This window comes from Choristoneura fumiferana, chromosome 2 (assembly GCF_025370935.1).
Source record: "Choristoneura fumiferana chromosome 2, NRCan_CFum_1, whole genome shotgun sequence".
NCBI classification, from domain to species: Eukaryota; Metazoa; Arthropoda; class Insecta; order Lepidoptera; family Tortricidae; genus Choristoneura; species Choristoneura fumiferana.
The window spans coordinates 9,187,791-9,210,881 of record NC_133473.1 but is presented as its reverse complement, the minus strand read 5'-3'; the positions used below and the strand labels follow the sequence as shown (position 1 = coordinate 9,210,881).

At 38.6% G+C, this 23,091-nt stretch overlaps 1 protein-coding gene across 1 annotated transcript in view; it reads right to left on the bottom strand.

Moving 5' to 3' along the window:
- LOC141445437 (cytoplasmic dynein 2 heavy chain 1-like) overlaps positions 1 to 23,091 on the bottom strand; it is a gene marked incomplete at its 5' end in the record, with an annotated part of 87,990 nt that overhangs the window by 13,627 nt on the left and 51,272 nt on the right. Inside the window, 28 exon segments of the mRNA XM_074111282.1 lie at positions 1,486 to 1,776; positions 1,872 to 1,981; positions 2,480 to 2,655; positions 3,176 to 3,330; positions 3,406 to 3,562; positions 5,695 to 5,795; positions 6,008 to 6,064; positions 6,445 to 6,601; positions 6,848 to 6,923; positions 6,926 to 7,056; positions 9,644 to 9,780; positions 9,899 to 9,995; positions 10,128 to 10,342; positions 10,651 to 10,849; positions 11,147 to 11,312; positions 11,900 to 12,077; positions 12,619 to 12,756; positions 13,300 to 13,388; positions 13,537 to 13,750; positions 13,829 to 13,942; positions 14,499 to 14,622; positions 15,645 to 15,729; positions 15,732 to 15,792; positions 20,424 to 20,546; positions 20,672 to 20,774; positions 21,974 to 22,146; positions 22,484 to 22,633; positions 22,908 to 23,082. Coding sequence (XP_073967383.1) covers positions 1,486 to 1,776; positions 1,872 to 1,981; positions 2,480 to 2,655; positions 3,176 to 3,330; positions 3,406 to 3,562; positions 5,695 to 5,795; positions 6,008 to 6,064; positions 6,445 to 6,601; positions 6,848 to 6,923; positions 6,926 to 7,056; positions 9,644 to 9,780; positions 9,899 to 9,995; positions 10,128 to 10,342; positions 10,651 to 10,849; positions 11,147 to 11,312; positions 11,900 to 12,077; positions 12,619 to 12,756; positions 13,300 to 13,388; positions 13,537 to 13,750; positions 13,829 to 13,942; positions 14,499 to 14,622; positions 15,645 to 15,729; positions 15,732 to 15,792; positions 20,424 to 20,546; positions 20,672 to 20,774; positions 21,974 to 22,146; positions 22,484 to 22,633; positions 22,908 to 23,082 — 3,952 coding nt within the window.

The window sequence follows — 23,091 nt, the reverse complement described above, 5'->3', positions numbered from 1 at the left end:
AGATATCGCGAAAAAATGCGGCACAAACGCGACTATGGTGCAAAGAGCTAAGAGGAGAGCGGGTATGCAGACGAGTAAGAAAGTCAAGAAAGCTAAAGTTACGGAAAAACAGCGTTCAGTAATAAAAAAACTCGGGCTCGAAAACTATACGATTTTCCACTCACAAAAAAATCGCATTTGATAATCCTCGATGAAACGTATACCACGTAGCTGACTTTTCCACGCTTTTACACGGCAATTAAGAAGAAACTCTTTCTGACTCGGAAGCCACTGTTAGAGTTGGAAAATTTGACGAAAAGTTTGTGGTATGGCAGGCAATCTGCGAATGTGGCGTCAAAAGCTCAATTTTTGTCACAAAAGGTACGTACGGTAAACAGAGAAATTATTAAAGAATGCCTGAAGAAGCGACTGCTGCGTTTTGTTAGAAAGCACAACGTTCCTGCACTGTTCTGGCCTGATCTCGCCCCAGCTCACTACGCAAAGGACACCATAAAATTTCTTAAGGATCACAACATTGATTTTGTACCCAAGGAACTGAACCCACCAAACGTCCAGCAGTGCCGTCCAATCGAGCACTACTGGGCTCAAGTCAAAGGCATCTAAAAAGACAGGTCAAGTTGCCAAAAACATCGACGACTCCCGTAGGAAGTGGAATGCTGCAGCCAAGAAGGTCAAAAGAAGCTGTATCGCGAGTACAAAAAGTAAAGTATCATAATAAAAACGAAATATAATCCTTTTTGAATGTTGCTATTTATTTTACTAAAACTATCATCATCATCATCATCATGTCAGCCGAAAGACGCCCACTGCTGGACATAGGCCTCCCCCAAGGCTCTCCATTCAGACCGGTTTTGTGCTTTCCGCATCCACCGCGACAAAACTATAATCTTTCTTAATTATTAGATTGGATTTTTGTCAATTGAATTTGTCAGTTTTATTTCGTTACACCCTTTAAACGGACACGCTAAGCAAAAATTCGCCAAAAAAGATTGAATTAAAATTATATTTTCAACAAAAACTTATACTTCGTTTTTTTTAGCATTAGAAAGAAGATAAGCGATTTTGACATGTCTTTTTATTGAAACACACTTTTAAAAAATAAGTCACGGCGAATATCGTCACTACTTTAAAAAAAAAACTCGTATCTCAAAGTAGATAATTTTTCCGAGTGGACCTTATGAACATTACGTCAAGGTTCAATTTTGTTGACATATTGATTTTAGATACGAGATTTTTTCAAAGTAGTGACGATATGTAACAATTAGCAAGGACAATATGATCATTTACATGCTTTTGGTACAAGTAATAGTTACTGTTTTATAAAGACGTTTTTCAATAGAAAGACTCTTCAAGACTGTTTACCCATTTTCTAATGCTAAAACAAGATACGCGCGAAAAACAATACCACTCCTTGCAGTCATGTAAAAATAGAAGTATAAATATACTACGGTTTTAGATTTATGCCACCATGCCTATGACACTGACCCTGCCACTGCGCAGTGCGTCCACGAAGAGATCCAACACAGTATCCACTTGCAGCGCCAATAGCGGCTTCCTCTCCGCTAGTCCTCTAACCGCCAGTGCGACCGCGGCGGCACGAGCGGCAGCGGGCGCGTAAGCTTCGCTTGCGGCGCGCGTGTGTTCCTCGATCGCACGAGCGGCCGCGAGGGCTTCTGCAATAGTCGCGCTAGTTGCTCGTGTTTTGTTCAATGACGCCAACAGATTCGCATCGTGGAGTATGTCGCCGTTCGCTGATAGGTCTTTTAGAAGGTTCTCCTGTTGTACAAACGCATATAAGAGCATATCAGAACCTTTTATTTGATGTCATTTAGTTAGTATCGACATAATATTAAAGTTCACGTTTTTCCTACCTGCAATTCATACAATTGTTTTTGCATGGTGGCCTTCTTCAGTTTTATTTCCTTGGATTTTTCATTGACTTCGGGATTTTGTTGCTGCAATGCAAAATGTACCAGTTGATCTGAAATTAGAAAATAAATTAGAAAACCTAAAAGCTAGAACTATTTTGTGCTTCTCTGCCAGGTCAACTTAACAGGTAGCCGAATCATGATTTAGTAGCATAAAATGTGTCATTACTTTTGTTGATGCATTCAGAGTATTTAAGGGAAACCTACTTGAAGTGAAATAACAATCAATAACCCAAAGAATTGCCAACTTTAAGCGGCAATGGGCGGGACACATTGTTATTTTTTTTTTATGGTAGTTAGTGTTTCTTAAGTGGCGGCTATGTACCGGAAGATGCAGCGTGAGTAGGCCTACCACAGGGTAGACTGAATAGCTGGTAAGGTCTCGGAAGTCCAATAGATGCGGGCGATGCAGGACCGGTCATTGTGAATTTGAATTTGGGTCTACTTAAGTCCAGCAACTTCTTTTGGCTAACAATGTTGATGTTCAGTGTTACAGCGGTGCCAGGTAGTAGCCGAGCAAATTACTATCAGCGTCATCATCAGTTACGTACCGGTAAGGCCGAGCCGGCGAGCCGTGAAGCGTAGCTGCGCGAGGCAAGCGGCGGCGGGCGGCGACAGGCGCTCCAGCAGCGCCGCGTCCCGGCAGTGGAGGACCAGCCGGCAGCCGCCGCCGAGCCAGCCGGGGTGAATGGAAGTCACGTCCGTTATCACCAGAGTACGTCCCAGTCTAAAACCAATCAAAATAGTAGATTAAATGGGTTGCATTTTTTTTTAATATAATACCGCCTGTCCGGAAACAAAAGAATAGTCAGTTTAACAGTCATTTATTTGCTCAAACATGGTACAAGAAGATAGTTTAGCAGCAATTTAGTAATAAAGACTGTGTAGTAATCTTTGTAGGCAGTCGAGGGTCACCAACGGTGCTGGCTGAAAATCAGCGCTGGGGTGTTTTTTATTATTAACGCTTCGCATTATGCTGAGCCAGTGTCGCGATTCACAACCGCATGACACATACTTTCCTACGTGTTGTCTATTTGTACTTAATACTATTGTTATCTTGTGTTGTGAATAAATGTATTTTCTTTCTTTTTTTCTTTCTTCTTTCTTTACAATTTATAGTGCTACATGTTTTGTCACAAAGACATGCTAAATGTTTAAGATTATGTGTATCACGTGCATAAATGAAATATGGCTTCACGGAATTTTATTATTGGTATATTCAGATGTTTTCGAATCGGTTGAATTACCTGATGGCATATTGCAGAGCCGTTTGCAGTTTTTCACTGTGTTGCGCAACGAAGTCACATGATAAATCGGCTAAAGTACTTTTCAACCAAGCAATGGCATCGCCATCGGGATCTATGATCAATGGCGTGAAACCGCATTTATTTGGCTCCAAATACTGGAAAGACAAAAAAGATTATGAATTTATAGAGTTTACTTTATTGTATAGGTACATATTTATCAATATATTTACTTGGTCAATTATGACGGCATTTTTGACAGCCGATTTATCAGAAGGTAAGCCATCTGCGTCCCATTTCAATTGCTTCTCCGTGTTTGCGAGGAAATTAATCGGCGTAAAAGAATGGTCTTCAAAACCTAACAATAAACCCCACTGGTTGACGTATTCTCTGAAAAAAAAAAACAAAGTCAAAGTCAAAGTCAAAATATCTTTATTCAATTTAGGCTATAACAAGCACTTATGAATGTCAAGAAAAATCTACCACCGGTTCGGAAAAACCTCTGCTGAGAAGAATCCGGCAGAAACTCAACGAGGTATATATATATTTTTTTTAAAACAGATTTACAATATTATTAAATGATATGTATACGTCACAAGTATTTAACACAACTTTATTTTTAACACAGTAGGTTCGCTATTTGAAGGGATCGCCAATGCGGATCGGAATTATTTCCAAATATCCTGTCCATGATATAATCATTAACTTTATAATACGCCTTTGATATTAATGTCTTCTTGACAATAGATCTGAATTTTGTATCCGTTCATTTGTAATATTTTTTGGAATTTTATTATAAAAACGTATGCAATTTCCCAGAAAAGACTTTTTGGTTTTAGCCAGTCTGTAAGATGGAACTTAAGGCTTTCCTGTGTTTCTAGTAGCCTTTGGCTTATCGACGTTAGTGGGAAAATCACATATGTTCTTCCTAACATACATGATTATTCAAAAACATAAAGCGACGGCAGGGTTAGGATATCTGTTTCCTTAAAAAAAGATCTTAAAGATTCACGCGTCTTCAAATTATAAATTGCTCTAATTGCTCTCTTTGTAAGATAAAAATTGACTCAATGTCTGCAGCAGATCCCCATAAAATAAGGCCGTACGAAAAATGCTATTAAAGTAAGCAAAATACACCAACCGTGCCGTCGCCACATCGGTTAGCTGCCGTATTTCCAAACTGCAAAGCAGCAGAGCTCAATCTACCCGCGATTGCTGTGACGTGAGGTCCCCACTGTAGTTTAGAATCGAGCGTTATTCCTAAAAATACTGTTGATTTTACAAATTCAATAGTTGACCATTTAACTTTATATTAGAAACTGAATTCGAGCTAGATGAATTTATCAACGAGAATTTATACATTTAGTTTTCTTAGGATTTAGTAACAAATTATTGGCAGCAAACCATGCGGATATCACGGACAGGGTTTCATTGGGCTCAATGAAGTCGGTATCTTTCTACTAACCTTGAACAGTAAAGACGTGTCGTCAGCAAAACATAACTATACCCGACTTTTGGCTTACCATATAAGTAAGGTCATTTACATAAATAAGATACAGGAATGGGGCAAGAATGGATCCTTGAGGCACTCCCATTTCGACACAGATCCCTCCGATACCGTTCCGTTAATCGCTACCTTTTGCTTTCTTTGTGTGAGGTAAGATTTAATGAGTTCTAAAGCGAGGCCACGAATGCCATAAAAATTTAACTTACAAATTAAGTATCATGATCCACACAATCAAAAGCTTTTGAAAGGTCGCAGAATACACCTATAGCGTCATGTGATTCCTCCCAAGCTTGCAATATGAATTTAACTAAACTATGACCCGCGTCTGTAGTAGACCTGCCTTTGGAATCCGAACTGCTGTGGATGCATGATTTTAGGGTATTAAAATGCGAGATCATTTGCGTCAGCATTATTTTTTCGAATATTTTGCTAAACGCTGATAGGATGGACACAGACGATAATCAGAGGGATTATCTTTATCACCTGATTTGAAAATAGGAACTACTTTACTATATTTCATCAAATCTGGAAATACGCCTTCATCTATACAGCTATTAAATATAAATGCTAAAGTTGGAGCAACGACATCTAAAATGGAATGTAGAACCTTAACTGAGACGCCCCACAAGTCTTCCGTTTTTTTTACTTTCAATAATCTAAAAGTCTTAATGATGTCACAGGGAGAGACATGCGTGAATTTAAAATTACTTAAGTTTGGAATAGATACATTTTGTTTTTAAGAGCGATTCAGCTAACTTTGAGGAAGACATAAATTAGCATAAATTAGGTAGGTTACCTACATGTAGATAAAAATCTCTTGTTATAATATTTGTACGCTGTGTAAGCGGCAAAAAGTGGTGAACTTTCAAATGTTGGCATAACGCCTGTTAACCATGTAACCTGCTTTTTGAACAAATAAATCTTTGACTTTGACTTTGAACGCATCAAAATCATTACGCTTATCACACGTCAAGAATAACAATAAAATAATAAAAACGTATTAGTAAGTACATACAGAGCTCGTTGTTCCGTTACATCGGGCAAGTAGATGATATATGCGGCAGCTAGTAAAGACCTTATATTCAGCTCTGATATCTCCTTCGATATGTGTTCAAGCTGAAATTTCATTCAAACAATGAATTATAAGTTCCAATAAAGTAAATAACTATACAGACAAAAATTCACACTAGTCAGTAAAAACCTACGAATAAATAATAAGTCAGGAAGCAACAAATTCCACACAAAAAGTGGCCACACCAAAACGATTATTCGTAGGTAAAACTGCAATTTATTTTAGGAACGAACAGAAATCGTAAAGCATTTCTTACATCATTTTCCCAAGCATCGTATTCATGCGCGAGCTGGTCGAGTAACGTGCGCGCCGCCTGTGTAACAAGAAGACAACTAAGTAATTTATAGCCAAACCGTATAAAAGCGTAGATGCGCCCACCTAAGATTGTATGGCCATTGCAAATAATATGTATCTCAAATAGTTTCGAAACTAACATTACTGAAAATCCATTATAGCTTTTATAGCCTCCTGAGTTCTGACGTTTTTTAACAAACTTAGCGTTTAAGACCTAGACTGGTTGACCTGCTTTTATTGGTTGACCTGTTATTCTTAGTGTTAATTAGTCCTTTATAAAGTACGCGAAGACTTAGGGGATAGAGAGAGAGGGAGATGTCAATCAAAGGATCTTTTATGTATTTAACAATGGCGGATAATTTTTGTTGGTAGTGATGGTTTTGATATTTGATGGGTAACCTGTATGGTGGCGCCGGCGTTGGTCAGCCTTAGCTCGATGGCGGCCGCGTCCCTCGTGTGCTGGCCCAGCTGCTGCTTCAGCGCCGCCACGCGCTGGTCCACCGTCGCCAGCCCGCTCGACAGTGCCGACAACTGCGCTTCCGCCTCTTGTAGGTTTCTGAAAGAGAATTATGGATTATTTATTGTTTCAAAAGCTACTATTGAATAAGTAACACAATAGTACATTGTTGTAGAGGCTCGAAAGTAAGTAATAGATGAACGAGTTAGTTCGAAGTCGACCCGAAGGGGAGGCCTTCGATAATACGAGTTTATCTATTGCACTTTTGGCCGAGATTAAACATTGTGCTTCTCACGATCACTGCGAGGAATGATGGCGCGCTTAGTATAGGGTACAGGCACTGACCGGTGCAGCTGAGCCTGCTGCGCCTGCAGCGGCTGCACGCGCGCCAGTGCGCCCGCGTACGCAAGGTTGGCGCGCACCACGCGGCGAGCGGCGCACACGCCGCGCTAGCGCGCTTGGCCACTGACGGCTCGAACGACGCCCCGCGCCTGTCCAGCAGACGCTGCACCGACGCCGCCGCTTCCGGGTTGATTTGACTCGCATCTAGGCATCTACGGATGGCAGATGATTTGTTTGTGAAATAAAAGATTCATTGATCAAACAAGTATTTTGTAACGAAGATCCATGAATTATTTTACCAAAACTTTTATTGGTTTGGCCCTTTTTTTAAGAGTAGGTTATTATTTGGTATCGACTTGTTGAATCGTTGTAAGTACGAGTATTACGCATGTCATATTTCAATTTACACGTTATTTTGGTCTCATTATCGTATCACATTTCAATTGATTTATATATACACCGTGGGTTTTAATAACCCGAAATATTTTAACAGCGTATTCCTGACGATAATACGAGTAAATAATGTTATATCAACATGGGTCCAATTATGTGTCTTAATTAAACTACTATTTCAGTACAAAATAAATAAAATTAAGTGACCACTTCTTTGTGAACAAATCTTTACATTTAGAAACAGAGAGCGAACATGACACTTCACGAATCACTCCGATATTACACGACGCACGACGAATGCAGTGACTTGCAAATGTGTTTAAGACAAGAAGTGTCAAGCTACAGGTCTAGCATGGTTGCGTTGAAATTATTTAAATTTATTGGCACCAATAAAATACCAACTAAAGCCATAAACCATGATTATACCCGAAAGAAGATTGCCTCTTACACCGGCCGCACCAATATTTCTCGGAAAAAGTCATACGTTGCATCACCTCTTTTCGAGAGCACTCCCCTAACTACCACAGCCAGTATCGGAATCCTTGGTGTTGACATCTCGAGCGAAGTCCAATTCCGAGGCCATTTAGAGGGTAAGGCTAAATTAGCCTCGAAGAAGCTCGGGGTGCTCAATAGACCGAGACAGTATTTCACTCCGCCCCACCGCCTCCAGCTTTATAAGGCGCAGGTGCGCCCACATACATATGAAATACTGCTCTCATCTGTAGGCAGCGGCTCCCCAGTACCAGCTTCTCCCTCTGGACCGCATACAACGGAGAGTGGCTGCCAATGAATTTCTGATCGACTTGACTCCTTGGCGCTGCGTAGAGATATAGCTTCACTGTGCATCCTCTATCGCATCTACAACGGGAGAGCTCCGCGGAGTTGTTCGGTTGAACCCTGCCGCATCTTTCCGCCACCGCCCTACGCGATAACACTCCATCCTCACTATTTAGATAGTTGGCAGTCCTCTACTGTGCGTTTTTCCAGAAATTTCCTGCCTCGCACTGTAAAACTCTGGAATGAACTGTCGCCTGCGGTATTCCCGGACCGATATGACCTTTGAGCCTTCAAGAAAACTACTCCTCCTACCTTAAAGGCCGGCAACGCACTTTTGACCCTTCTGGTGTTGCAGGTGTCCATGGAAGACGGTAATCGCTTACCATCAGGCGATCCGTTTGCTCGTTTGTCCCCTATTCCATAAAAAAAAGCATAAATACCTCATTGTTTCATCTCATACTAATAGCTGGAAAGAGATGATTACTTTGTTATAAAAGGGATCATGCTAATCAGTCCATATTTTAAATTCTCGTTGTGTTAATTTATACTGAGTAAAATAAAATAAACAACTACTTATGCTAAACAATATTATTTATTCTTAAACGGATTTCATTATTTACATTTACAAAAATGATTCTTATTTCCTCTGAAGCTGTTCGAATCCTTATCAACAATTCTTCTCGCGAGTTTACTGGTTTTGAGTAAACCTTATCTTTCAAAGTCCCCGATAAAAAAAAATCTAATGGAGTTAGGTCGGGTGACCGAGCGGGCCAGGCTATAACATTGCTTCCGCGGCCAATCCAGAAACTGCCTATGGACATCCGCGAAAGTCGAATGGTGCGGTAGTTGCAGTACGCGACGAGCCGGGAATCTTCTTCGGTATTCGATGACTGCCTGGAGCGAGTTTCCATTGCAAAATCCGTAAATAAAGTGAATATCCGCTAAATGAGCGGGAGAATAATGCGGCATGGCGAATATTATTTATTACAGTTAATAAAATTTGCAACGTGATTTTATCTTGCGTGACAATCCGTAATAACTTGAAATATGACATTTTAGTGACATCAATTTCAAACTACCGGCCAGTTGTCAGGGAAGGTATCTAAGTTTGTTCGCGATTGTGAACAGAACAAAACTAAAGTCTAGTCTTAGCGATAAGAGAGGAAAGCTACTTATGACAAAGATATCATAATTATTCAGCAGCTTTATACTATGCTGTCTTTGAACGGCAAGTCACATCTTTATCACGATGAAAATATTCTCGGTAGTGAAACCTTTTGTGTTTGATACCAAACTTAATTAATAGTAACTGGCTAAAACTATGCAGTTAGTGCTTCTGCATGTAAAGTAGTAGGTGGTTACGTCACACCTTTAGGGTGTGTTAGACTTGAGATTTTTCAACTTGTAATTTGTTTTAAATAATAATATCTCTTAAATTAAGGGTTTTTGGACTATATGTTATACCACATTCTATACTCTAATAAGGCTCTAGAATCGTTGGATTAAATCTTTCGGTTATTAAAACCCACGGTGTATATATATATCTTTTTCAAAAATACTACTGTATTTAATCCAAAATTAAATATTTCAACGAGTCTGTAAATCTTGAAGTAGTAAATGTGTATCTACCTTATATCTTCTTTAACGCCGCGTTTAGAAAGGAAATTCTTCATAGAGTGCCAAGAGGTATCAGCTATACCCATCAGTCGCAGTACTCCCTCTAAAACATCTCTAACGACATCCGGCGGTGCTCGTAAGGAACGAATCTGCAAGCAAATAAAAATCCATGTGTAATGGAGTTAGGATATGAATTTTAAACGATACAATAATTAGCATCGCCTCACTTCTTACTTATATTTGCGTCAATGTCAGTGACTGACTTACTTCGCTAAGCGATTCTGGCCTTATGTCTCCGACTGCCGATCGAGCTGCAGCTATTATCGGCTCTACTGACGCTAACTCCTTTTCAATCTCCTTTTTGCTAAAGAGAACAAATAAAACATCAAGCAAAAATACAAAAACAACAAAATGTTATAATTAATAGAGAGGGATACGAGCTATCGAAAAAGAAAAGTTCTTAATCATGACTTCCTGCTCTTTATGTTTCTCGTACCGAATCTGCAGCTTCTCATTTTCCACTTCTATGTTCTTTTTTAACACGTGCATTTCTTCCTTCCGGTCAGTAGTGGCCCGCACAGTGGCACCGATTTGGTCCAACGCCTGATTTGCCGCTGCTTGTTTGTCGGACAGCGCGGCTTCTTGCTGCGCTGCGTCTGCTTGTAAAGTTGCTACTTCGCTTCTGGCTCGACGGAGAGCTTCCACGCCCGCCTAATCAATTAATTGCAGGTTTAATTTAACCCTTAATTTGGCAGTGTACCTACAGTATATTTGTCAAAATTTAAGGCTTGCCACACGCCTTGCCTTGCTTCCACGGAACGAGTGTCATACCCATACCGTCTGGCGCTTAAAATACAATCTACTACTACAATTTTATTATGTCGTGGTACCGACAGCTTGAAATATGCATGAAAACTGTCAAAATATGCAACATTAAATTAAAAAAGTCTTCATTAAATTGAATCACTAAATAAAAATCTTCTAAAAACTTGTACTTTTTGAAAAACTAGTTTACATACAGTGAGCATATTTTTCCTCTGCGCCAATGTCTCCTTCTTCCGGCTGACGATGTAGAAGTATGTTTTGATAAAGCCGATGTATCGGCACGGAGCTCGCATCGACTCTATATCGAGGCTCGAGTAAATGTTCACGAACCCTTCTATGGGGATTGATTCGTGTTGCTCTTTGGAAGTGTCTGTTACGTTCTCTTTTATGAGTCTGAAATAGTACGATTTGGTTACAGCATTTAAATTTATTTAGTTAGTTATCACTACGAATTACTTACTATTTATTCAGTCTATGTAATAAAAAAATATTAACACCCTGTATGCTATGAATGTTGCGTAACAACTCCAACATTTTACTAAGATACAAGATATAGTGAAGTGCTCGGCCGTGTCGTCCAAACTAAAACCAACTGCAGATTAGTGCACATTCTATCATACCATTCTACAAAGTGTTGTTTTGTGCGTTAGTGCCAAGGCCTCACAAGGTGCATACAGCAAATACCGTCACCTCTGAATGATCAGCTGTGGCATTTGGCGAAGCGTTTCGTCGCTCCAGCCCTCCATCCAAATCAGATGGCTCTCTTTGCAGAGGAACGGGTACTTTTCCATCAGTTCAAAGAGGTTCTCCTGGTCTTTGTCGAGGCATATCACAATACCCAGGTTTCGCTTTACGTCTAAAATATTTAATGACCAGGAGTGAAATAAACGTTGTTAGTGTAGCCGATCGCACTGCTATGTAGAAATTACAATGATCAATTTACTTCGCGGGCGCATATTTGTGCATACGTTTTTGGCAAAAAAACTACTAAAATAATAATAGTATCATTCGATCGGGATGTAAGGAGATGGAAAAATGTAAGGATTTAGGGCCTGATTCAATCATTGCATTGATAAATTTATGGGTTTGTTTTGTCCGAATAAACAGAGACGGCATCACATTTATTTTTTACATAATAATATAATTTATCAATGGGTGGTAATACTGGCCCTTAGAATTCATATACATTTTGTCATACGTTTATGGAATAACTTCCATACCCTAGTCTTTTCGTTGTCTCATAATAACGAGGACTAATTGACACTGCAGACTCAATATCATTGTTAGAATCTTGAGGTCTTTTTGACATTTTTATCGCTTTTAGGATTGCCTAATTATGATAGCACATAAGGAAGACTTGTGTACAGTCCAGGGCTAAGGTGACCCTTGATTGCTAGAAATATCAGAGAATGTCTTGAATAGGAATAGGCATGTTAGACTCACTCTCAAGCACATGTGGCGTTTGCTGTGAGTTGTTGAGTGCTGGCATAACGCGCGCTGGTATAGCGTGTGTCGACTGCGCGCGCCGCAAAGCTTCTATACAAGCTAGCGCCCCGTCGTCGATCGCACTCTCCCGTAATAGCGCTAGCGTGCGAGCGCCTTCGCTTGATGAGGAGACAGCCTAAAATAAATTATTTTTTTCTAAGTTGAAACAAACTTATCGCAAAATAAAACGCTGATGTGTGACATAAAAATATCTGTTTGGAACGACTATTCAAATAAAACCATAGCAGAGAGTGAAATGATGTCCCTAAATCAAACCAAAATGACATATAGTGTAGATCAGGGATTCCCATAGTGGTCGATATCGACCCCTTTAAGTCGAAATCGGTTTCCAAGGGTCAACATAAACTTAACCAACTGCAAAGTTTTTATATTGGTAAGTATTTTGTATCAATAGGAAAAAAAATACAGGGGTCTATGGTCTGTCTGACGAATCAGTTCATTTTGGAAAAGGGGTCTCTTGCCCAAAATAGTTTGGGAATCCCTGGTGTAGATAATACTGACATTGGTAGGAGATTCGTTTCGCAACAATAATTACAACGACTGAATTCCTCAAAATAACTGCGACAACTGGCTCGCCTTTACCACCGGCGGCAACAAAAAGTGAACTAATGTGCACTTTTAGGCACAGTTTAGTGCACTAAGGCTTTAACACGTACGTTTTTGAGTTGCGAGTTGAACTCCTGCGCATGGTTGACAGTGAAGAGTGTCGCCGGGAGCGCCGCCGACACGATGTGCGCGGCCGCGCGCCGCCCCACGCCCGAGCTGCCCACCACCACCACTATACCTCCATTTGTCTGAAAGATTAACATTTAATACTACTTTAAAAAACTGGCCAAGAGCGTGTCTGGCCACGCGTAGTGTAGGCTGCGTAGTTCCGTAGCAAGATGCGGTAACTATTCAAAATTTAATTTTGATCGACTATTACTCGTTAAATTTGAGAATTACAGCTTTCTAGCATAAGCGGATTCATATACAGCTAAGCCGCCGCCGGATCGACAGACGGTCACAGTTGTTGGACAGAACCCTAAAAGTACATCAAGAGTTAAAACAAAGAAAACATTTGGAGGTGTGAGTCGCATTTTTGCATCAAATATATTTACATCTGTTATAGATGTAGGGTGATTAATTAAGAAAATGAAGAAACAGATCCATCCTGAACTGTAAATTCAAATACAACAGGCAGCCCGTAATCCACACTTGCTTCCTAAAGTTTGCTTGATAATGTGAGGCCCAAAATAATTCGGACAAGGGTGGTCTGAAGAGTATGAGTATGCTGTTAGGGATCCTATAGAGATCCGTATGCTTCATAAAGCGTCTTAATTGGATTTTTAACTCACCGCTCTTGCGAATGCAGGGCACAACGTTGCTAGTTCCAAACACACCTCAGCACCGTTGTCACCAAATACATTCCGTTCGCTCTCTGCCACTGTAACACAACTCTACTATTAGAACACCAAAACAAAAAATAAATAAACGATTCAGCTCACATTTTTATAACCGTTTTTAATCATAATTTGTAAACCTCACGAGACCTTAAGTAATATGAATAATGTGCTTAATTAAAACAGACTTACAGCATTGGTTTATGTACTTCTGAGTAGTCTGGTACCATTCCCTGTGATCGACTGCTTCCATGTAAACACCGTCACTACGTAATTTAGTTGTGAAGAATACCCCCTCGATTTGAGTACCCTTTAGGTATTTCTTAGATATTAAGTTGAAATTTGCTTTTTCTTCTTCTGTAACCAGTCTGTCCCTGAATATGCTATTTGCTTCTGAGATCAATGCCTAAAACATTACACGTTCGATAAAATACAACAGAGAATGTTAGTATACATAACTAATTAGAAATTAAAGCTTGTTTACCAAAGTTAATTCCGTCAAGTTAGTTGATGAATACAACTGAACGTTTCCACACCATTGCTTGAAGTGAGACGTAGTCCAGTAGTGGTGAGGACGAGATTGGAATGTTTCAGTAATCTGGGAAGATGATTTTATATTAAATTTAAAAATAAACGTACTTGGCATGTCAATGATTAGATTTCTAGTGTATGTGACGTACGGATAGATTCAGTGAGGTTGTCAGAGTTAAACAGGGGTAACTTTTTTATTCAGTACCCCTAGTGTAAGTTTTCGGTTACAAAATAAGTCTCGATCGCGTTCACGTTAAAATCTCAATTTATATGGAAACACGAACAGCGCCTCTAGCGGAACGTTTGCGACGTAATTGTGGCTCGCTGACGTATTTCGCTTCGCGTCTTTGCAAAAAAGGTTAACGAGCCAAGTATTTACTCCATAAAATCATCATCATCATCATCATCATCATCGTCATCATCTCAGCCGTAGGACGTCCACTGTTGGACATAGGCCTCCCCCACAGACCTCCAGTTGCTTCGGTTGGCAGCGGCCTCCATAAAATAATTGTATTAAATCCTGAAGTTCCATATGATAATAGTAGTATCAGTAATAATAATAATATACCTAGTCTAACAGGGATCTTAGATAATAGTTTGCTTTTCTTGCTTAAAGTTCATACCTCTTTGAACATAGATAAGACGCTCGCAGCCAGAGAGTAGACGTCTGTTTCATTAATACTTTTGTCAGTGCTCTGTCTGAGGTACACCCTTGCGAGTTCCAATAATTCGTCATCGTCCGGTTCCCTTGAAAACAAGATAACGACTTGATTAACACTATTCAGCAATATTTATTTTGCTTAGTGAAACGAATATCACTGGAGACGACACCAATTTTGACCTAATCTCAAAGTAAGCAAAGCTTGGTTATGTGCAAGGAGCGCAATTTCTCATAGCAAAAATCGAATATCAAAGGGATTGAACATAAGTTTTATCGACTGTTCCAGTTATCGATGTTATCGAATCGACTCTTCGCTTGTTATCGCATTTAACATTATTCTGTAACATTTGACCTCTTTGATAAGCGACTTTCATCTCCATTAAATATCATATTAAAATAAAATAAATCGCGTCATTGTCACATATTATGACATTTATGTCGCTTGAGTTTTTCTCAGTCATTCCCGTGTTAATAAATGGTTAATCCTAAAAGAAAAACGATTGACAGATGGATAAAAAAACATCCCTTACTTATAAAAATACAATGAAGATTCTTCAACGATATACTGCTCTAAATGTAAAGTTAATTTGAAGCAGCTCAAGCTTTTAATTGTAACTAACCTAAAAAGTGCTATTTTAAAAGTACCTACTATTTTCTGTTTTATTAATTGCTGAAATATTTATCGATAGTCGATAAAACGTATGTTCAATTCCTTTGACGTTTGATTTTTGCTATGAGAAATCCCGGTCCTTGGTTATGTGTACCTACTAAGCAACGGATAACCATACTTAAATGTATTAAAATCAATAACAAACGCACAAGGACTCGAGAACAAACATTCGTATTTTTTATACACATATCTCATCATCATCATTCAACTTCAGGAAAGTTAAAAAGAAAATCGGAACAAAATTACAGCTAAGGACAATCAGGACGGGACAAGCGGCTAGGCCTTGGGTACATCACCTGCATTAATATCTGCCACAGTGGAGAATGCAATAATATTTAACACGTCCTATAGGCCCTAGAAATAGAGTCGTTTCAAATATTTATGCACGGTTTGTTGTGTCAGATATTGGTGTTGGTGACTGTAGAGTGGATCACTTACTGCAGTAATAGTGTGTGTAATTTGGCGGCGAGGCGCGGCGCGGGCGGCGCTGCGGCCGTGGCCACGACGCGCGCGCGCCCCGCCCGCACCACTGCATGCCGCCCTCCTCCTCGCCGCCGAGGAACCAGAACCCGGACTCGTTCATCAGCTGGAAATAAACATGGGATATAACTCACATACAATAGGCTAGTTTTCTAAAATATTTAATTAGTCCCTCACTTAGATTATCAAAACAATATTGGACACATTTTTTGTTTGTCAATCAAACAAAAAAGTGATGATGTGATTGAGTGAGTAAGTTTGTTGTACGTCTTTCACGCTGAAACGGCTGACGGATTTGGAAAGAATTTGTATTTAGATAGCTGAACATACTGGAATAAAACTAGGCTACTTTTTATCCCGATATTCCCACGGGATAGGGTATAAAATCTCGAAATATCAACCGCTGGGCTAGAGTCATGAAATTTGATAATAGGAGCTGGACGTTTGAAATAAACACATAGGCTACTTGTATCCCACGGATAGGGATAAAATCTTAACTAATAACCGCTGGGTTAGAGCCTGAAATTGGTAGTAGATAGCTGAAACATCTTGGAATAAAACCTGAAGGCTACTTTTTACCCCTATGTTCCCACGGTGATAGGGATAAAATCTCGAAATAACAACCGCTGGGCTTAGAGTCATGAAATTTGATTAAGTAGGTAGCTGGACGTTTGAAATAACACATAGGCCACTTTTTATCCACGGGATAGGATAAAATCTTGAACTAATAGCCGCTGGGCTTAGAGCCCTGAAATTATGTTATGTAGATAGTGGAAATTATGGAATAAACATAGCCTAACTACTTTTTATTCCGATATTCCAACGGGATAGATAAATCTGGAAACAACGAAAATAACAACCACTGGGTTTATAGTCATGAAATCTGGTAAGTAGGTAGCTGGACCTCTGGAATAACACATAATCTATTTTTACCCCGATATTCCCACGGGATAGGATAAAATCTTGATATATTAACCGCTGAGCTTAGAGTCATGAAATTTGGTATGTAGAAGCTGGATGTCTAGAAAAAACGCATAGACGACTTTTTGACCCTATTACCACGGATACCTAGGAATAAAATGTCGAAATAACAACCGCTAGGCTTTGAGGCATGAAATTTGGATGTAGGTAGCCGTATGTCTGGAATTAACACATAAGTACGCTACTTTTTATCCCGATATTCCCACGGTATAGTTTTGTAAACTAAGGGACCCCATACATCCCTGTTATTATTATTATTATTAGTATTATTCGTATTTTTTCTTTAATTGTTTTACTGTAGTTTTTAGTATTTATTTGTAATTATTTTATTTTTGAAAAAAATGACTTTCTGCCAAGTTTTCTTGCGACGCATTCTTCTTGGCAATTGATTCTGGGGGAAAGCGCTGGTAATATAAAAAATGACGTGTAAAAGTGCCCATTGCGGCCTATTTACTGAGTAAAATGATTTGAATTTGAATTTTGCATTTGAATGGATAGGGAAATTTTTGAAACTTCAGCACTGGGTTTAAGAGTCTTGAATTTTGTACAGTTATTCACAACACAACCTCAATGAAGACCACGATATAAATATTGGAAATTTCCAGGGGAATTTTGTAAAATCCCGAAAATTAAATTGCAGCTACCACACCCGAATAGTTTTGACGCTGCGAAAGCCGCGGGTAAAAGCTAGTCAAACAAAAAAATATGAAGATATAGCCTGTTAAAGTTTCGTGTGACGTCACGCCATGCTAAAGTGTCGCACTTGACGGACTAAAAAGAATAATATTTTATTTACCCAAGTAACTACTTTACTATGGTACTTACGCTAACACTTAAAGGCTTTGACCCCGCTCTCTTTACAATATGGTACAAAATCAATAGAATTTGTTAATATTATGATAGCAGTAACTCTGTCTGTCTGTAAGTTTGTCGATGTTACTATAACAGCGTTCCACAGTCGTTTAACAATTAATGTGCTTAATCGACATTACATACATATACCGGATATCGTCCCCTTACAACCAGAATCGCTTAAAGTCACTTTTGGCAAAAGTGAGTTAAATATATCGTTAGAATGTACTTTCAAGATCTACATGCTGTTGAAACCCGTTTTACTGTACGATACTCCAATACCGAGTTACGTTTTCTTAAGCTCACTTAAAGCCGATTTTTAAGAAAAATCAACAACCAAAAAACAACTACGCGTCGGTTAAACAGCATTTTTTTTTATTTTACAACAGCAAAAATATTTTAATGTCAAACAAGCGATTTTGAAGTTAAGATTTCAATAAAAATGCAATTGATACTGCCTAAAAGTGCTAAAATAATGTTAGTAGGTTTTGCCTGTCAGCATTACTTTATATTTCAATTATTGCAACAGCGAAACAAACTAAATATAATATAGGCGATATTGCTTGTAACAATGTTTGCTTCGACCATAAGAAGCGCTACAGCCAAAATCGCTTAAGTATCGCTTAGACGTTTCGCGCTGTATTGTAAAGTAGTGTGCACTTGTCTAGGCTAGCTTAGTCGGTTCGGACACGCTTAAAGCACGATTAATAAGAATAGAATAAGTAATTTGTTAAAACTTATTTAGGTAATTATAGATCTGTTCACTAACGAAAGTCCGCCCCTCCACATTCTATAAGAATTGTAATTGTAAACGTATCCGTACGACAAGTCTATGTGTGCGTAGCTCGAACTTGTCCTTATGGCTTCAGTCGCAAGCGTACCGTCAGTCACGCACACTAAGACTAAGACAATGTGTAAGTACTTACGAGGTTTACTCGTGTACATTAATAATTAGCTGTGGAGGGGCGCGCCTTCGTGAGTGAACAGATCTATGTATAACAGCGATTCCGTAATTTAACAGTGTTTTTCTTTCAGGTGACGATAAGGAGCATGGATATTCAGGTTTCGATGAACTAAATAGAAAAACATTATAACCAGACCCAGCAACCGTCAGAATAAACCGTGATTGTCATTTAGATAACCTACTTATTTACTACTTCGTATCGTAGGTACGTCGTATCAATGAAAAGCTTATCACGGCATAAAACATTTACGTAGTCACACATTTTCATTGTTCTTGGCTTAGGTAATATTAATTATCCATGGCTGGTTTGAGTAGCCACAGCTGAGACAAGCAGTGATGAAGAAGAAGACTGATGATTATTACCATTAAGGTTATTTTTCATCACTGCTTGTCTCAGCTGTGACTACGTCCGGCACACGCTCAATAACGTCTTCATCACAGGCCAGTGCAACACAGCCATGTGAATCTCCGGTATAACATTTTTTTTGTAAAAAGTAATTAAATCTTCATTTTTTTAGCTGCGCTTATTGGCAGTGGATTAGTGTATAGCTTTTTAATGCAGGTAGTTTAAATTCCTCTACTGAAAGAGGTTCAACAGAGTTTGGATTCGATTTTCTGTTGCCTTGTCTTGTTCGACGGTTGGTTTGCAAAGTTACAGGCCTGGTATCAAAACTCAAAAAGTCAGACGACATGTCGTAATTGATAAAAATATTACCTTTAAACAATGAAAATGTGTGACAACGTAAATGTTTTATGCCGTGATAAGCTATTCATTGATACGACGTACCTACGATACGAAGTAGTAAATAGTAGGTATCTAAATGACACTCGCGGTTCATTTCGACGGTCTGCTGGATCTGGTTATACCTATGTTTTTCTATTTAGTTCATCGAAACCTGAATATCCATGCTCGTTATCGTTTTGATGAAGAAGAAGGCTGATGGTTATTACCATTACGGTTCTTTTTCCATGACTGTTTCAGTGGTTACTTTGAGCCTTGAGACGCTAAGTGCCTTTTTATTAAAATGTTTGAATAAAATATGTTTTTTGTTGTATGCATGTAATCAAAAGTTCTATAATTAAATGTATTAAGCAGCACATATGACATTAAAGGAATAACGTAATATATCTCACATATACTAGAAATATAATACTATATTTAAGACTAGCTCGCTAGTTTTCATTTATTTATAATTTTTTGGGCTATTTGGTACCTATTTGTTGAAATAGATTGATGGAACTCTTTCGAAAAATACAAGTTATATGTCTTTGAATGATAAAAACAAAACAGAATAATGCTACATTGCATATAAGCTAGAAAAACAGAAAAAAAGCCTAGAGTCAAAATATCTTAGAAATATTTTGCACTATTAAGCGCGCTTAAGAGGTAAATTCCGATTTGTGTACAGCCAATACCTCTTATTTGCGCTGAGACTTAACTAAAAACTTAAATTGTATAAAACATGTAAGCATTTTAACACTGTATTCGGCGAAAAAATGCTTCAATTTTGGACTTAAAATGATAGTTTATCCAATATATCTGCGTAAACTTGCTAGTTTGAAAGATAAAAAAAAAACGTGTCAACAGGCAAAATCGCTTATCTGCATTACCTTTTGAAGAAAAGCCCTATTTTAAGCTACTCAGCGCGAGTATAGAGTAAATAACATAGCGCTATCCTATTAAGGGATAAATTATCTAAATATAAACACAGAGATGCTTTTAGTATAACTAGTTTTTATAGGTTTTTAGAGCATGCAAACCTTTAAATGCGTTTTCTCGAAACTACATTTCATGCAGATAAGCGATTCTGGTTGTAAGGGGACGATATTATGTTCCAAGAAAAATCTGTGTCAAAAATTATGCAAAGGTATTTTATATCTAATGCCTTTTGTGTATTACAAGACAGGCAAAAAATGTTCATAAAACTGTAGTTCATTACCTGCAGAAGAAACGAGTGGACTGCACTAGTTCCCCAGGCGTCTGTTGCAGCACGATGCAGAGAACGAACCAGCAGCGTGAAGCGAGTGTTACTGCCGCGCCCTCCCGAGCGCACCACATTATTCTAACCAACAAGACAATTTACTGACATTAGTATTAAGATCTCACGAACAACCCAAACTTTAGCAATGCTTGCATTTCAATTGTGTAACCAAGAAAAGAGATACGTCAAAACTTTAAAAGACTTACCCTCTTCAGCTCAGCGATAATGTCAGTAGGCTCCAATATTGGAGTGCAATCTATTGTTATCAAAGTCCCGCTACTTTCTTTAAGGACGTACTCTGCCAATAAACTGTAATTCAAAGTTTAATTTCATAAGAACACTAAAGTACAGGCAGACAGTAGCAGTAGAAGCTACATCGCTAAGTCGGAGTACTTAAAGTACCAACTTCAAAATACTCTACTAACCACAATAAAATAATATGACGAGAGGCACATTAATAGTTATGGTCTGTCCCAGAATTCGAGATACTAAAATGACGTTTCATGTGTTACCTGTTTTTTGCGTCTCATAAATAGTGATGTGCCTCAACCGGTTATTACCGAAAGATTTTGTAGGTACCTATGTATGTATGTCGTAAAATATTAAGATATGAACGGATCCGTGATGTACTAAAATGTAGGTCACTTAGGACATTCTAGAAAAGGTAAAATAGGTCTAATAAAAATGCGACCGTTTTCGAGATATTTCGACTTTTTATAGATGTTGATGTTTAAGTTTCAATTTCATTCTAAGTAAGTTTTACATTAACTAAATATATGAGAATAATGAATATTGATTTATTATTCTATGATATGAATATCAAAATAAAAACACGAGAAAACGCACTGATCACATCCGATGACAATACGAGTAAAGTAACGAAAATCGGTTGAATACACTTGAATACGAAAACATGAACAATGACGTTGTGTGATATCTGAGGGCCTACTCCGGAATTCGAAAATCAAAGTTCGTACCGTAACATCCCTCTCACTTACGTATTAAATTAAATAGTAGTGTCAGAAGGACGGAACGACACGAACTTTGATTTTCGAATTTCGTAGTAGCCGTGCTGGCCCTGACTACGAAATGCAAAACTCGAACTTCGTATGTTGCCGTCCCGCTGATGCTTATCTCATTCAATACGCGAGTGAAAGGGATGGTGCCATACGAACTTCGTTTTTCTAGTTTAGTAGTAGCATCTGTGTTATTTATTACGTTGGCACTAAGTGATGAACACTGTATTTTTACCTGTGCTTAGATTTCATCACTTTATCGTATGATAAAGTAAAATGGAAAGTAGAATATTGAATGCATTAATGTTATTTTTGCTATCGTAAAATAAACATTTTATCGGTTATTTACGAAACCGAAATCACGGAGCAGCACTGTTCCTTTATGCTGGCCACATTATTTTTACGTTTGACATTTCAGACTGTCATTTAGTATCTCGAATTCTGGGACAGACCATAGTTAAGTGGAAAGTCAAAACGTAAGATAAAACATACTTTTTTGCACAAGCATCAGGTCCAATGATAAGCAGGTGCGAGTCGTCCGAAGCCGCGCAGGCGCGTACTATAGGCTCAATGGTCGCTAGTCGCGGTGACATGTATAGTGATTCCGTCACCCATCCGTTCGTTACAACCGGGTACGAGAGTGGCGGACCTAGCACATCTGACATCTGAAAAATTATGACAAGAGATCGTGAAAACTGCTAAAGCACAAATAAACGCATTGTGCAGATTATAAAGGAATATAGACTTTCACACGGGTCTGCCATTAATAGGTACTCCATCTGAATATACAAAGTTAATCTTACGTTGAGTGTAAGCTACATATTTAGAAGGTTTAAAACACACATTACATACATTTGGCACCTATAGAAGTTTACACGAAATACAGTCGAGTCTACGAATAAAAATAATTATTTATTCGTAGGGTCGAGTACTATGAAGTAAACCAAGACTAAGTGCTAGCAAAAACTAGAGATAAATATATTGAGCAACAGCAAAGTCTACCTCTTCGTGGAAAGCGTCGACAGCGTTCGGTTTGATCGCGCTTCCAACGCCACGATCTACCGCCATATAAACTAGTTCCTCTGGCGATTTGTGCACACCGCTCAATTCTGTCTGAGCTATGTATTCGAACTGCGTTAAGATACTATTAACCTTGAAATAAATAAAATACAAAATATGAATTATAGATATTTATTTAGCCCTGCAAAGTCAGCCTTGCAAGTGGCAAGTTGTCGTTCATTGTGGCGTTCTAAGGGGGAGGCCTTTGTCCAGCAGTGGACGTCTTCGGGCTGATGATGATGATGATGATGATTTAGCATACAGGCAGCACATAAAGATCATTTGAGAGGTAATTATTAAAATTTAAGATTTGGAATAAAACCCAATTTTACTGTTAGTTCCAAATATTTATTCGATTGTTGCTTACCATAGACAAATTGTACAGTTTCAAAAGAACGTCCGATCTATGGCCACTGAACCAATTCACGCATTTCATAATGACTTGCTGTAGCAACGGAAGCGCCACCCTCACAACTTCAACGTCGAACTCAGCCTTTCGCATCCAGTTGTCTAAAACTTCATGAGCACAACTGCTTTCTTCACTGATAACA